Here is a 14,831-nt window from a genome sequence, read left to right as displayed (position 1 = left end):
TGGAATGGGCTTCCACATAACGTTGCTGAGGCCCCATTGGTGAGGGTTTTCAAGGATAGGCTAGACATGCACATGGGAGGCATGTCATTTGTGGAGCCTGCTGGAGCTGGGGGTCAGACTAGATGGCCCAGAAATCCTCTTCTGACTCTCTGTTTCTGTTTCTAAGTCCTAGGAAGTTTTAAGATTTTGACAGCAAGAATGTCTGCCAGCTTTTCCTGATTAATATAGGCAGCTCTGGGAGTCTTTCTGGTTGAGGAGTTGAATAAAAACAATTGAAATAATTTAATAGCTCTCACCCCTTTCTGTAGTTTGTAGGACAGCAGTCAAGTGTTCGAATTCTCATTTTAGGTAGCATTACAGCTATCTGTTGCTAATGATCTACACTCCCTCGTCCCAGTTTCTGCTGCAAGAGACAGTTGATTATCTCCTGCCCCTTCTATGGAAACCACTGAATTTGGGAGAAAAATACATAGAGGGATGTGTCATCCTCTCTCTCTCTCTCCAGAAAGTTGGGGACACATGGCAGGCAAGAATGTACCTAGTACAGCCTCTGAGCTCGGAATGTGCGCCTTGGTGTCCGGTCGCAGCTGCGGTAAAATTTCGAGCAGCTCTCAACTTTCGTACTCGGGGACTAGCGCAATGCAGGAAAAATGGGCCTACAATTCCGGGCATTCCCCAGAAGCAAAGGAGCAGCGAGATTTGCTTTTGACTAAAATCCAGGAAAGGGCGGCTCCGTCTGAGGATTTTCCTTTGTTATAGGCGCCACGACTGTCCGATTGGCTGAAAGGAGAGCACCGCGTTTATTGATTGGACGAGTTTGATTGATGGGACGCGACCTCGGCAGTCGTTCCAAAGGAGGACATTTCTCGTTTTGAAGCTTCAGAACGGGATGGGAGGAGGCACGTGACTGAATCGCCGCATACAGTTGTCGTGTGGCTGAAGAGTGCGAATAAGCAGCCTGAAAAAGGTGGCCAGAGGAAGGGAGACGTCTGTGCACTGGCTGGTGAGCAGGGCGTGAGTGCTGCCTCTGTGCCTGAACAGAAGGGGCTCGCGGATGTCGGGTAGAGTGTATTCATGCAACAAATGCTTGTGGCTCCCTTTGCGATGCGAGGCTGGGCGAGTGCATGTTGCTTCTTGTCGGTTCCTCGCCTGCCTTTTCGGGCGGGGGGGGGGAGCTGCGGCGGTGTTGGGCGGGGGAATGGAAACAAGCAGATGATCTCTTGAAACGATGCATTCATTGAAGTCGCGGAGAGAGATGGCGACGTGTCGGAGTGCCAAAGGGGAAGGAATCGGCCCGTGGAATGGGATAGGGAACTCCCTGTTTGGGATGCGGGAGTATTTGTTTGTGGAGTACGAGGTGATTTCCATGGAGAAAGGAGCGAGTCCTCGATGCCAGTGCTACTCCGTGTCCTTTTGAGAAGTCCTTTGGGGCGATGAAAGTTGGGAGGGGGCAGCCTCCTGTCCAAAGGCACGATTCCCCCTCCCCAGATCAGCCCGCCCCCACCCCCCGGCCTTTTCCGCGGCCTTCACTCTCAGATTGCAGTGGGAGACGGGAAGAGAGGCGTCGGCTTTCCGGGTGATGTGCCGGAGACGCTGCTACTCCGGTTCCTTTTGGGGTGCTCTCCCACCCTTTCTGACCCCTAAGTTCCGACCGCAGTGGCAAATGGGGGGAGGGGAGCGAGAAAGCACTCCACGCCTGCCAGCGTTTTGCCCCAAGTGACGCCATTCCCCAGTAATGTGGAAGTAGGAGAGGTGGCCTTAATATAGTTCCCCAAGGCCAGAAGACAATTTTTCCTGCCGTGACCTTCACCATTTCTTTTGAAGCTCCGGATGAAATGCTGCCTGACTCAAAGCTGGTCTTTGGCCATAGAGGTTTCCATGAGACAAGCCCCTCAGCTCATCTTTCGCCTGCCCCGTCTTCAGTTCTCTGCTTCTCCATCCCCTTTTCTGATGCATATCCCAGCTTGCTCTTGCCTTTGCTCTTACTGTGTTCAGCCTGCTGCAGTCCCATCTGCAGTACCTTCCTGAAGAGCCACAGCCAGTGTCCCTGAGGCACTCTGGCCAAGCTGGGCAGGGGCTCATCCTGGGAGCAGGCAGGATCATGGGAGCAAAGTCACAGACATTTTCTGGCTCTTGTCCCAGCCTGAGATGTGCTGGGGAACATGGGCACATGGGCTGCAGCTTCCCTGGGTGTTTGAAGCAGGACTCGATGGAGACCCAAATTGCATTTCTGAACATGCTCCCTGCTCTTCCCACTCCCCAGAGAGTGAAGAATGGCATCTGAGTCGCTGTGGAATCCGCTGCCACACTCCATAACACCAGAAGAGGCTGCGGTGGAGCCGGGCCTGGTAAGGAGCCCCTCTGGGACCTGAGTGGGGTGGGGAAGATGATGGAGGGCCCACAGGAGCAGAATGGGGATGGGGTGCCAGCAGGGGAGAAGACGCATCACTGCCGTTCTTCCAGCTTGTGGATCTGCAGTGGACTCTTCCGGTTCGGAAGAAGAGGGTTCTCTTATCCGGTAAAGCCACAAGGAGCTCCTGCCCCTCCTTGCTGCTTGTTTCTCCCCAGTATTCAAGGGTTCCGTCCGGCTGTCTTGTCTCATTGCCCGTGTTGGATCTTAGTGCTGGCTGAAGGGAGCAGGAGGAGGCTGCCCCTTGTGCTTGCGTTTTCCAAGCAGGGGCATTCTCCTGTCCATCTGCCTCACCTGCAGCCTGAAGGGGCACTTTCAGCAGGAATGCAATTCAGTGGCATGCTGTTTGTGCGCGCAAGTCTTTCTCTCTCTCTCTCTCTCTCTCTCTCTCTCTCTCTCGTTTCTTTTCTGGCACACCAAGGTTCCTGGGGGCTACAGCTCCGTAAAGGGGCCTTGCTTCCTTGCTAGTTGCGAAGTCGCGTGTGAATCATCGTGACCCCATGGACAACACTCCCAAGGAGCAAGCATCTTTTAATTTCTTGGCTGTAGTCCCCATCTGCAGTGATCTTGGAGTTCAGGACAATAAAATCTGTCACTACCTCCATTTTTTCCCCATCTATTTGCCAGGAAGTGAGAGGACCGGATGCCATGATCTTAGTTTTCTTGACGTTGAGTTTCAAGCCAACTTTTGCACTCTCTTCTTTCACATGCATCAAGAGGCTTTTTAGTTTCACTTCACTTTCTGCCATTAGAGTGGTATCATCTGCATATCTGAGGTTGTTGATATTTCTCCAATATATCAACAACCTTAAGCAATCCTAACTCTAACTAGTGAGTCATCTAGCCCCACCTTTCACGTGATTTGCTCTGCATATAAGTTAAATAGGCAGGGCAACAGTATAAAGCCTTGCTGAACTCCTTTCCCAATTTTGAACGAATCAGTAGTTCCATGTCCAGTTCTCACTCTTGCTTCTTGACCCGCATATAGGTTTCTCTAGAGACAAATAAGATGGTCTGATACTCCCATCTCTTTAAGAACTTGCCACAATTTGTTGTGATCTACACAATCAAAGGCTTTAGCATAGTCAATGTAGCAGAAGTAGATGTTTTTCTGGAACTCCCTAGCTTCCCCCATGATCCAGTGTATGCTGGCAATTTGATCTCTGCCTCTTCAAAACCCTGCCTGTACTTCTGGAAGTTCTCGACCCACATACTGCTGGAGCCTGGCTTGTAGGATTTTGAGCGTAACTTTGCTAGCATGTGAAATGAGTGGAATGGTGCGGTAGTTTGAACATTCTTTGGCAATGCCCTTCTTTGGAATTGGAATGTAAATGTAAACTGACCTTTTCCAATCCTGTGGCCACTGTTGAGTTTTCCAGATGTGCTGGCATATTGAGTGTAGCACTTTTTCTGCAACGTCTTTTAGGATTTTGAATAGCTCAGCTGGAATACTGTGGGCTCCGCTAGCTTTGTTGTTGCAAATAGTCCCTAAGGCCCTTTAAACTTCACATTCCAGGATGTCTGGCTCAACCTCACAGACGTTAAGCTCTTTCTTGTCTAGTTCTTCTGTGTGATCTTGCCTCTTCTTCTTAATCTCTTTCTGCCACTGTTAGGTCCCTGCTATTTTGGTCCTTTATCATGCCCATCTTTGCATGAAACATTCCCTTCATATCTCCAATTTTCTTGAAGAGATCGCTAATCTTCCCTATTCTATTGTTTTCTTCTATTTCTTCACACTGTTCATTTAAGAAGGCATTCTTATCTCTTCGAGCTATTGTCTGGAATTCAGCATTCAATTGGGTGTATCTTTCTCTTTCTCCCTTGCCTTTTGCTTCCCTTCTTTCCTCAGCTATTTGTAAAGCTTCCTCAGACAACCATTTTGCTTTCTTGCATTTCTTTTTCTTTGGGATAGCTTTAGTTGCTACCTCTTGTACAGTGTTGCAAACCTCCGTCCATAGTTCTTCAAGCACTCTCTCTATCAGATCTAATTCATTAAATCTATTAGTCACCTCTACCGTATATTCAGCAGGGATATGATTTAGGTCATACCTGAGTGGTCGAGTTCTTTTCCCTACTTTCTTCAATTTAAGCCTAAATTTTGCAACAAGAAGCTCATGATCTGAGCCACAGTCTAGTTTTTACTGACTGCATAGAGCTTCTCCATCTTTGACTGCAGAGCACATAGTCAATTTGATTTCTGTGTTGACCATCTGGTGATGTCCATGTGTAGAGTCATCTCTTGGGTTGTTGGAAAAGAGTGTTTGCTATGACCATCGTGTTCTCTTGACAAAATTCAGCCAGCCTTTGCCCTGCTTCATTTTGTACTTCAAGGACAACTTGCCTGTTATTCCGGTTATCTTTTAGCTTCCATCTTTAGTATTCCAATCCCCCATGATGAAAAGGACATCATTTTTTATGTTATTTCTAGAAGGTGTTAGGCCTTCATAGAACCAGTCAACTTCAGCCTCTTCAGCACCAGTGGTTGGGGCATAGACTTGGACTAATGTGATGTTGAATAGTTTGCCTTGGATTCGAACTGAGATCATTCTGTCACTTTGGAGATTGTATCCCAGTACTGCTTTTCCTACTCTTTTATTGACTATGATGGCTACTCAATTTCTTCTGAAGGATTCTTGCCTGCAGTAGTATATCTGATGGTCATCTGAATTAAATTCACCCATTTCTCTCCATTTTGGTTCACTGATTCCTAAGATGTCAATGTTTGATCTTGTCATCTTATGTTTGACCACATCCAGCTTACATTGATTCATGGATCTTATATTCCAGGTTCTTATGCAGTAATGTTCTTTACAGCATCGGACTTTCCTTTCATCACCAGATGCATCCTCAGCTGAGTGTCCTTTTGGCTTTGACCCAGTTGCTTCATTCTTTGTGGCACTACTAGTACTAGCCCTCTGCTCTTCCCCAGTAGCACATTGGACACCTTCTGACCTGAGGGGCTCATCTTCTGGCATCATATATTTTTTCCTTTTGGTACCGTCCATGGGGTTTTCATGGCAAGGATACTGCAGTGGGCTGCCATTTCCTTCTCCAGTGGATCACGTTTTGTCAGAGCGCTCTGCTGTGACCCGTCCGACTTGGGTGGCCCTGCATGGCATAGCTCATAACTTCATTGAGCCACACAAGCCTCTTTGCCACAGCAAGGCAGTGATCCATGAAGGGGGTAAAAGGGCTTGTGCATCTTGATTAAACTGGCACATTTCCCTCATGGATGGTTCTTCCAGTGGCATGCCACTGATTGCACCCCAGAAGGATTTCTGGATGGTGACTTTCTGTGGGTGACTCTCTTTTCCTGTAGTGCTGGGTGACCTTTGAAGACGTGTCCGTGTATTTCACAGAGGGCCAGGGCACTCTTCTGGATCCGGATCAACGGGCCTTGTATCGGGATGTCATGCTGGAAAATTATGAGAACCTGGCCTCACTGGGTAAGGGACGTGAATCCTCATTCTCTCAGAGCTGTGAGTCTTCATGTTCTCCTGTCTGCAGCTGCAGTTTTGAAGCAATGCCTTTGTTTGGTAGCAAGTTGATATCTTCAGATGAGGGCAGGTTGCATGCTCAGTGACCTCATTTCTTTGTGCAATAGCAGGCTGTGTTCAGTTCTGGACCCCTCCTTGCAGGAAGGATATAGCCAGGTTAGAGTCAGTGCAGCGTAGGGCCATAAGGTTGCTGGCCGGTTTGCAGGGGATGTTGTATGAGGCGAGACTGAAGGAACTGGGTCTCTTCAGCTTGGAGAATACTCAGAGGGGATCTGTTGGCGACATACAGGTATGTGACGGGGTGTCACACGGAGGTTTTCCTGTTCTTCCCTTCAGAGGAAGGCAGGACGCCCTCCAACGGAGCCAAGCTCAGGGAATCAAGGTTTAATTTAGATGCCAGGAAGTACTTCCCAACAGTTAGGACCCCAGGGTATGGAATGGGCTTTCACGGGAGGTGGTTCAGGCCCCGCCGGTGAGGGTGTTCAAGGATAGGCTGGACATGCACATGGTAGGCATGTCATGAGCGGAGCCGGCTAGAGCCGGGGGTCAGACTAGATGGCCTGAGAGACCCCTTCTGACTCTCTCTGTTTCTATGTTTCTATGCTGTTGCACCCGAGGTTTGGGGGGAGCTAGACCTGGCCAAGACCTCATTGATGTGCAAAGCTAGGAACTGTGAGGTATCAGTGAAAGAGCAGGAGGGGAGAGGCCTCTGGCTCCACGCCTGCACCAGAGCTCCCTGCAGCTTGTTCCTCCCGGTATTTTTCTCCCTTCCTGGTTCTGCTGCTGGGAGTGGGCCAGGAAGGAACGGAAATCCCAGACCTTAAGGGGGGCAAGACACACAGAGCAGGGCAAAGTGACTTCCTTCTCCTACAAACACCTCCTGCAGTTGAAGTTCACTCTCTCACTATAAATGTGGACAGGGCAGAATTGAGGAGGACTGTGACTCGGTCACCATCTCCCCAGAGCGCAGTCGTGAGCGGTTGGCCCGACAATTTATTTGGCTGTGCAGCTGTTTTCTATCTTCTCCAAAGTTATTTTTCGTGGTCTCTGTGCATCACATATGTGAACATCGGCGCACAGTGCAAGGCCTGGATTGGAGAGAAACTTCAAAAGCTAAATGTCACAGAGCGGGTGGGAGGCCCCCCCCCATCTCTTCCAGGGCCTTGGATAAGAAGGTGTGGCTCCCACCCACTTCCTCAATTTCTCTCTGACTGCACATCTTGCCCACATCACCCGATTGCTTTGAACTTCTTCACTTATCTCTTGTCCTTTATTTCTTTCTGTGTCTTCCCTTCCTCATTTCTTCTATTGAAAAAAATCCAAATATATATTTAATAAAATTCTTTGTACTTTCTTTAAACAATGCATGTATGTATGTAATTCTGCACTCCCCTATCATTTCCCCCTCTCTCCTGCTACACACTTGCTCACTGCTCACAGTCACCCCCATGGTCTGAGGGACGTTCTCCTCCACTTTTCTCGCTCTCCTCCTGCCTCCTTGAGCAAAACGTGGCCCACGGACCCAGTGCTCCATAGCGGTGCCTCATGTCCTGCGTGCCTCCCGGCCCCCACCAACCACTCCCCATGCCTCCTCTGCCTCAGCAGGGTGCCTATGGTGGAGATTTGCCCACACAGCCAGGTATTCAAACACAGCTGTGCTGGCAGTGGGTGGAGCAGCTAAATTCACTTTATGGCAGCAGGTCCTCTATGGGGCTGATGCAAAACCAGGGGCTGAGAGGCGAGCCTCTGCTCTGGGGCCCAGCTTCACTTAGCAGTGTGTTTGCGGCCCACTTCACCAAACAGATCTCTGCCGTGACTTTGCCGGCCCTGCCTTGCCTTACCTGAAGGCAGACCCTGACCATCGCTGGCCAGACCTGAGGACCCGTGCTGCCAGCACCAGCCAGCATGAAGAGCAAGCTGCTGCTGCTGCCACAGCCAACACACTGGGCCCTCCGATGCACCGACGCCATGAGGCCTCCCGCGTCGACACAGGCCTCAGCGAGGCCCACATGCACCCCCATCAATGCCAGCCTGCTCCCAGCGTTGGTGCCAGCACAGCCCACCGCTCCCCAGGCCATGCCAGCTCCCAATCTCGTGGGCCACCTGCCGGGCTGGCTAGCAGCTGGCTAGCTGTGCAACATCTCGAGGCAAACGTGCACACCCACTGCTCACACAGCCCACCCGAGGCAATTTCGATCTACTCACCTGTTCCTGGAAGAGAGCATTTGCCAACCAGCCACTGCTGCTCAGCGTCCCCTGATTCAGGGCAGAGTTATTCCCCTAATTCGGTCCGCTCCTTCTTGCCTGCCCCGCCACTGCGCTCTCCCAAGGCCCCATCCCAGGAGCAGGACCCGGGCCCTCTGTGGGAGGAAAGAGACGGTTTGCTGCCCTGGTCCTCCACGTGGCTGATGACCTCGGCTTCAGCATCTCTCAGCCAGTACAGTCCACCACCAGTCCCATGACTGAGGACCCCCTGTGCCTGTCTCCATCCCCTTCCCTCCAGCCATTCTGCACATGGTGCAGCAGTCATGGAAGTCCTCTGTGGCGACGCTGACCACCTTGCTCCGCATAGAGTCCACTTACCAGGCATCCCTTCCCTTCCTAAATGAGCACCCCGAGCCCAACTCTATTATTGTCGAGTCTGTGCAGGCGACCACCCAGCAGGATCACCCCATGCCGACAGATGGGGAGGGACAGCAACTAGATAACCTGGCATGAAGGGGATATGGGACCTCCTCTCTTGGGTTTCATGTGTCCACCAATGAAGACGCCATGGCCAGCTACCAGACATTCCTCTGGGAAAAGATGGGTTCCCGGGCATAACACCTACCACCTGAACAGCGTGAGGTGGCACGCCTAGTCCATGCAGAGGCTGATAAGCTGCCCAGGTACCAGCCTGAGGTGGCACACGACCGAGCGGACTGTGTGGGGAACCTCTGTTGTCAGTCATCGCACTCTGTCGCCAAGCATGGCTGTGCTTTACGGGCCTCCCTCAGGAAACCTGTGTCCTCATCAAGGACATGTCTTCGGACAGGGAGGGGCATCCTCCCCCTCCTCAGGCAGGGTGACTGATTCCCCTCTATAGACCTCAAGAATGCCTGCTTCCACATCACCGTTCATCACGCATATAGGCACTTCCTTAGGTTTCGTATAGGACAAGAGACCTTTCAGTTCCCAGTCCTCCCACTTGGCCTAGCCGCCGCACCAAAATCCAGAAGGAACACACAGATTGTCTCCTCATCACCCCCTGGTGGCTGCAACAGCCATCACTCCCTCTCCTCCTCCACCTGTCCAACAGGACATTCCTCTTCCTGCCACAGAACCACCACCTGCCCTCTCAGATAGAGGACCAGGTGTGCCTCCCAGACACCAGACCCCTGAACCTGCCTGCCCGAAGGATTCACTGGCAGGAAACCCCAACTCAGCACTACCTCTGGCTGCCGTCTCCATTCTACAGCCCACCCTAAAGCTCCCCCCCCCCCCAAATACCTCCATTGAGCACATCCTCTCTGACCTCCAGGGACTTTCCAAGTGGATATCCAGTAGCATCTGCCTAGCCTATGAGATGGCGGGGTTTGACCTTCCCACACACCCTCCCTCACACTCCTCATGAGCACAGGCCACACCCGCCGCTTCCCTGGCTGGAATCCCTCTGGAAAGCCACCATGTGATCCACACCATCGACCTTCGTCCGGCACTACAGGCTCGACGTACACACAAGACAGCACCGGGTCTTCGGCAGGGCGGTCCTCTCAGCGGTCCTGCAATGATGACGGCTCCTCCATCCACGAAAGGTAATCTTGCTAGTTGTCCAAATGTGTGGTGCACAGAGACCATGAAGAAGAAAGGCAGGGTGCTTACCTGGAACTGTCGTTCTTCGAGTGGTCTTCTGTGCATTCACACGACCTGCCCGTCATCAGACCACCATGCTCCCTTCTCCCTACCACACGGGATCATTCCGGGGCACGGGTGGGGACAGAGCTCACACCCTCTGTCCGGTTGCCTGGAGGATTTGCGATATCCAAGGCAGCTAGGAGAGTGGGCAGGAGCCCCCCCCCCCTTATCCAAGGCCCCGGAAGGGGCAGGGGGGCTCCCGCCCACTCCATAGCATTTAGCTTTGGAAGTTTCTCTCTGATCCAGGCCTTGCACTTTGTGGCAATGCCTACATGTGTGAATGAACCACTCAAAGAACAACAGCCGTAGGTCAGCAAGCTGCCTTTCTGATGCAGCGCCGTGCAGTTGGACACGTAAAGGAGCGACTTGTGATATGCCTTCATGTAAAACTGTTTGCCAAATAGAGCTTTAACTTTTAGAAAGACTCAGTTGCCCCAGTATCCACAACACTCTTTATATTGCGTGTCTCTATCGCAGCATTATTGAAACGTCTTCCCAACCTTACTTGGGATGATGATAAATGAGCTCACGGAAGCTGGGTGTGGAACTACTTTTCTCCTGGCATCTTAGAGCTGCAGGATAAAGTGATAACTTTTACCCTTCTCTCCTTCCTGAGAAGGTTTTCCAGTCACCAAGCCTGAACTCATCTCCCAGCTGGAACGAGGGGAAGAGCCATGGGTGGCAGATGCTCAGGGCCTGGATGAGACGGAGAAGGTCAACATCCATCCAGGTAAGGTCCCCGAGTGAACCACTTGAGCAGGGACTCCTGGAGGATTCTTGACTGTTTGCAACACTGATTCTTTCCATTTTATTTATTTATTTATTTATTTATTTATTTCCTCTTCTATGTTTCCTCATAACCTGAAGGTTCTCTGGGCAGTTATAAATGCTGAACACAGCATTCAAAACAATTGATAAAACAATAAAGTAGATAAAATAGATGAAACAGTAAAATAATAGATTAAAACCATCTCATAAAAAATGTAAACCACATACAACAAGATAAATACAACCAATAAAGCAGCAGCCAAACTTTAAATAAATAATCCATTACAAAAGATGACATTATAAATTAAATTAACCTATAGCTTGTTTGAACAAAAACATTTCCACTTCAAAGAAAGAAGAATTAGTGCCAGCCGTATGTCCCTGGGGAGTGAGTTCCAAAGTCTGGGTGTTACTGCTGAAAATGCCCCCCTTCTAATCTCATGGGGGGGATTTGGAGGAGGAGTTTCCAGGCAGATTTAAGTGGGCAGGTAGGAATATATGGAGAGAGACGCTCCCTCAGGTACCCTGGTCCCAAGCAGTTTAGGGCTTTATGCATCAAAGATGACACTTTGAATTGGGCCCGGACTGGAACAGGGTGCCAGTGCAGCTGCTGCTCGCATCACGCAGGTCCAGGCCTGGCTTTTGCAGGAGTGATGTTATCACAGCCACCTTTAAAGGGGCTGGACCACTCCCTCTCCCTCAGCCATTGACTGAATCCTGGACCCAGGTGCAAGCACCCACCTTAGATCTCCCAATAAGCCATGATGGGCAAGGGTTGAGCGGGCAAGTGGTGGGCTGGACTCAAGATTAAAAACTCCTAATTTTAATCTCAGCCACTTCATTTCCCTTTTTCTCATTGAAATCCCCTTTTCTGAACAGCAACCTGAAGCATGCTTGGGAGGTGTACTACTTTTTCTGTCTAAATATTCATAAGTTTGCGGTTTTAATAGGGGTCTGACTGGGTGTTTGGCCAGGTATTCTTTGTGTGAATGGATGCCACAGCTGCTGACCTCTGTTCCTCAACGTACTACCTCAGGAAAAATGGCAAGAGAGGAGAGAAAGGGGAAAAAATTGCCCTGCAGTTACTTGGTGCTTGCAAGTTACCAGAGTTCTATTGTCCTGATTTGCTGCTTCAGTCTCTCTTCCTTTCTACCAAGTTAACCTTTTTTCTTTGTGTCTTAGGTCTTTATGGAATGAATCACATGGGCACCATGTGCGGCCAAGATTTTATGGAAAAATCAAGCAGTGCCCAGAATCCCAATGTCCATGGAGGAGAGAGATCGTTTGAATGCTTGGAGTATGTAAAGGATTTGGATCAGCAATCATATTTCTTGAACCAGCCAAGAATTCACACAGGCAAGAAATCTTTTCAGTGCTTGGAGTGTGGGAAGTGTTTTACTCAAAGATCAAGTGTTTTGATCCATCAGAGAACCCACACAGGGGAAAGACCGTACAAGTGCTTGGAGTGCGGAAAGAGCTTTGCTCGGAATTCTCAACTCACACGGCACCAGGGAAACCACACAGGCAAGAAACCATTTAATTGTACAGATTGTGGGAAGTGTTTTGCTCAGAAATCTCATTTCGTGATCCACCAGAGAGTACACACAGGAGAGAGACCATATAAATGCTTGGTGTGTGGGAGGTGTTTCTCTTCCAAAGCAAGTCTCATGGGCCACCAGAGAGTTCACACAGAAGAGAAACCCCATAAATGCTTAGAGTGTGGGAAGTGTTATTCTCCTAAATCACGTTTCATGGCTCACCAGAGAGCTCACAGAGGAGAGAAACCATATAAATGCTTGGAATGTGGGAAGTGTTTTTCATCCAAGTCATGGATTAAGCAACACCAGAATGTCCACAGAGGGGAGAGGCCCTACAAGTGCTTGGAGTGTGGGAAGTGTTTTTCATCCAAATCATGGTTTGTGGAACACCAGAGAGCCCACACAGGAGAGAAGCCCTATAAGTGCTTGGAGTGCGGAAAATGTTTTTCTTGGAAATCATGTTTGAGGTCCCACCAGAGAGTCCATACAGGAGAGAAGCCCTATAAGTGCTTGGAGTGTGGGAAGTGTTTTTCATCCAAATCATGGTTTGTGGAACACCAGAGAGCCCACACAGGAGAGAAGCCCTTTAAGTGCTTGGAGTGTGGAAAATGTTTTTCTTGGAAATCATGTTTGATGGCCCACCAGAGAGTCCATACAGAAGAGAAGCCCTATAAGTGCTTGAAGTGTGGGAAGAGTTTTTCTTGGAAATCAAGGCTTATAGTCCACCAGCAAATTCACAGAGCAGAGGATCCATATAAATGCTTGGAGTGTGGGAAGTGTTTTTCATGGAAATCGGATGCCATTGTCCATCAGAGGATTCACACAGGGGAGAAACAATTTAAGTGTCTGGAGTGTGGGAAGTGTTTTATTAAGAACTCAGGTCTCGTATACCATCAAAGAGTCCACACAGGGGAGAAACCATATAATTGCTTAACATGTGGCAAGTATTTCAGCCATTCCTCATCCTATGCCAAACATCGGAGAGTCCACACAGGGGAGAAACGATTTCCGTGCCTGCAGTGTGGGAAGCGTTTTGTTGAGAAATCTGGTCTCATATGCCACCAGAGAGTCCACACAGGGGAGAAACCATATAACTGCTTAAAATGTGGCAAGTATTTCAGCCATTCTTCATCTTTTGCCAAACATCAGAGAGTCCACACAGGGGAGAAACCATTTCAGTGTTTGGAATGTGGGAAGTATTTTACTCAGAAATCAAATCTCTTGAGGCACCAGGCTGCCCATACTGGAGAGAAACCCTATAAATGCTTTGAGTGTGGGAAGTGTTTTGCCCAGAAAACGTATCTCATGACCCACCAGAGAGTCCACACGGGAGAGAAGCCATATAAATGTCTGGAGTGTGGGAAATCTTATGCTTGTCCTTCATCCTGTGCAAAGCACATGCGAGCCCACACAGAGGAGGATCCCCAGAAATGCTTGTGAGGTCAGAAATGTTTTGCGCCTCATTCACACCTGATGGCCAGCAGAGTACCCACATAGAACAGAAATTGTATAAATGCTTTGAATTCTGAGTATTTTGTTCAGAATTCAGAGCTACTGAGGCATCTGAAAACTCAGACAGGAAAGGAAGTTTTTTGACTGCTTGGCATGTGGGAAGTGTTACTCTGTGAAATATCTCATGACCCACCAGCGAGTTCATACTGGGGAGAGGGCCTGAAAGTGCTTGGAGTGCAAGAAGTTTTTTGCTTGGAAATGACATGTCAGGATCCACCAGAGAGTTGGCTCAGGGGAAATGTCATATGACTGTCTGGAGTGGGGAAAGTGTTTTGCTTGGGTTCAGCCTTTGTGAACCATCAGAGTCCACACATGATGAAAACCTTACAAGAGCACAGACGTGTGTTCTAAAAACAAGTAGCTTGTATTTATAAGTTTACCATATTTGATTTTTGTTTTACAAAATACCTGATTTCAAGGTCCTGCCACTGTCAATCTAATGTGGGCACCAATCCCATAATACCCAAGGGCAAAGTCTGGAACCGATGACCTGGATTCCTTTCTTCTTTTTGAAGATTGCCAGTGATAGATTGTCTGGCACTTCTATCTTCCATCTGATGAGAAAGCCTTAAGGGTGACAAGCTGAATTCTTATACTGAGAGAACAAATCATTTAGTTTTTATGTAGTAGCATCTGTTATCGAGATCATATCCTCCATAAAAATTATTTGATGATCAGATGAAGTAGATTTATTTATTTATTTATTTATTTATTTATTTATTTAATAAACGCTTTTGTATGCTGTCCTCTATATATCTCAGGATAGCTTTTGCCCCAATATATGTGATCCAAGAGATTATTTATCTACTCCTGCCCAGCCAATGGAAACCACTGAGTTTAGGAGACCAAGGAGAAGCACATGGGAAGAAAAACTCATTAATTACCCAAAATGCAATGTAGAAATATTCTCATTAATTAATTGAACAGCTAATTAGTTAAATTTGAACTCTGTGAATTGGTTGCTCTAAATTCAATATTTTATTGAAGAATTTATTAGTAAATGACTGGACAGCATGAGAAGAAGGATGTGGCATGTGAGTCCCTGCAGATACTGTCGGCTTGGGACAACAGCAAGACACAGAGTGGAACAAGGAACTCATGAACGTGGCAAAGAACTTCGGGGAGCCGGAGCTCCTTGGGCCAGGGGCCTGCAACTCTGGGGGGAGGCAGAGTGGCGACTGGTGCCACCTGGATGGTTAAGCCTGAGCCCCT

At 49.0% G+C, this 14,831-nt stretch overlaps 1 protein-coding gene across 1 annotated transcript; it reads left to right on the top strand.

Moving 5' to 3' along the window:
• Nucleotides 1–886: 886 nt before the first annotated feature.
• LOC123021434 (zinc finger protein 260-like) lies at nucleotides 887–14,298 on the top strand. Its single transcript, XM_044426152.1, has 5 exons — nucleotides 887–1,003; nucleotides 2,264–2,348; nucleotides 5,730–5,856; nucleotides 10,421–10,531; nucleotides 11,752–14,298. Exons 2-5 carry the CDS (start codon nucleotides 2,274–2,276, stop codon nucleotides 13,545–13,547), a joined length of 2,109 nt encoding a protein of 702 aa, XP_044282087.1. The 5' UTR covers nucleotides 887–1,003; nucleotides 2,264–2,273; the 3' UTR covers nucleotides 13,548–14,298.
• Nucleotides 14,299–14,831: the final 533 nt, after the last annotated feature.

This window comes from Varanus komodoensis, unplaced genomic scaffold, assembly GCF_004798865.1.
Source record: "Varanus komodoensis strain SLA01 unplaced genomic scaffold, ASM479886v1 scaffold160, whole genome shotgun sequence".
In the NCBI taxonomy this organism is placed as follows: Eukaryota; Metazoa; Chordata; class Lepidosauria; order Squamata; family Varanidae; genus Varanus; species Varanus komodoensis.
Note: the sequence above shows the minus strand (reverse complement) of the source record. Positions and strands in the feature narration are given on the sequence as shown.

Excerpts from the sequence above, each read along its gene's own strand:
- LOC123021434 (XM_044426152.1), top strand. The coding sequence starts at position 2,274 with ATGGCATCTGAGTCGCTGTGGAATCCGCTGCCACACTCCATAACACCA. Across the intron at positions 2,349-5,729 it reads CTGCGGTGGAGCCGGGCCTG|TGCTGGGTGACCTTTGAAGA; the intron begins GTAAGGAGCCCC and ends CTTTTCCTGTAG. Across the intron at positions 5,857-10,420 it reads TGAGAACCTGGCCTCACTGG|GTTTTCCAGTCACCAAGCCT; the intron begins GTAAGGGACGTG and ends CTTCCTGAGAAG.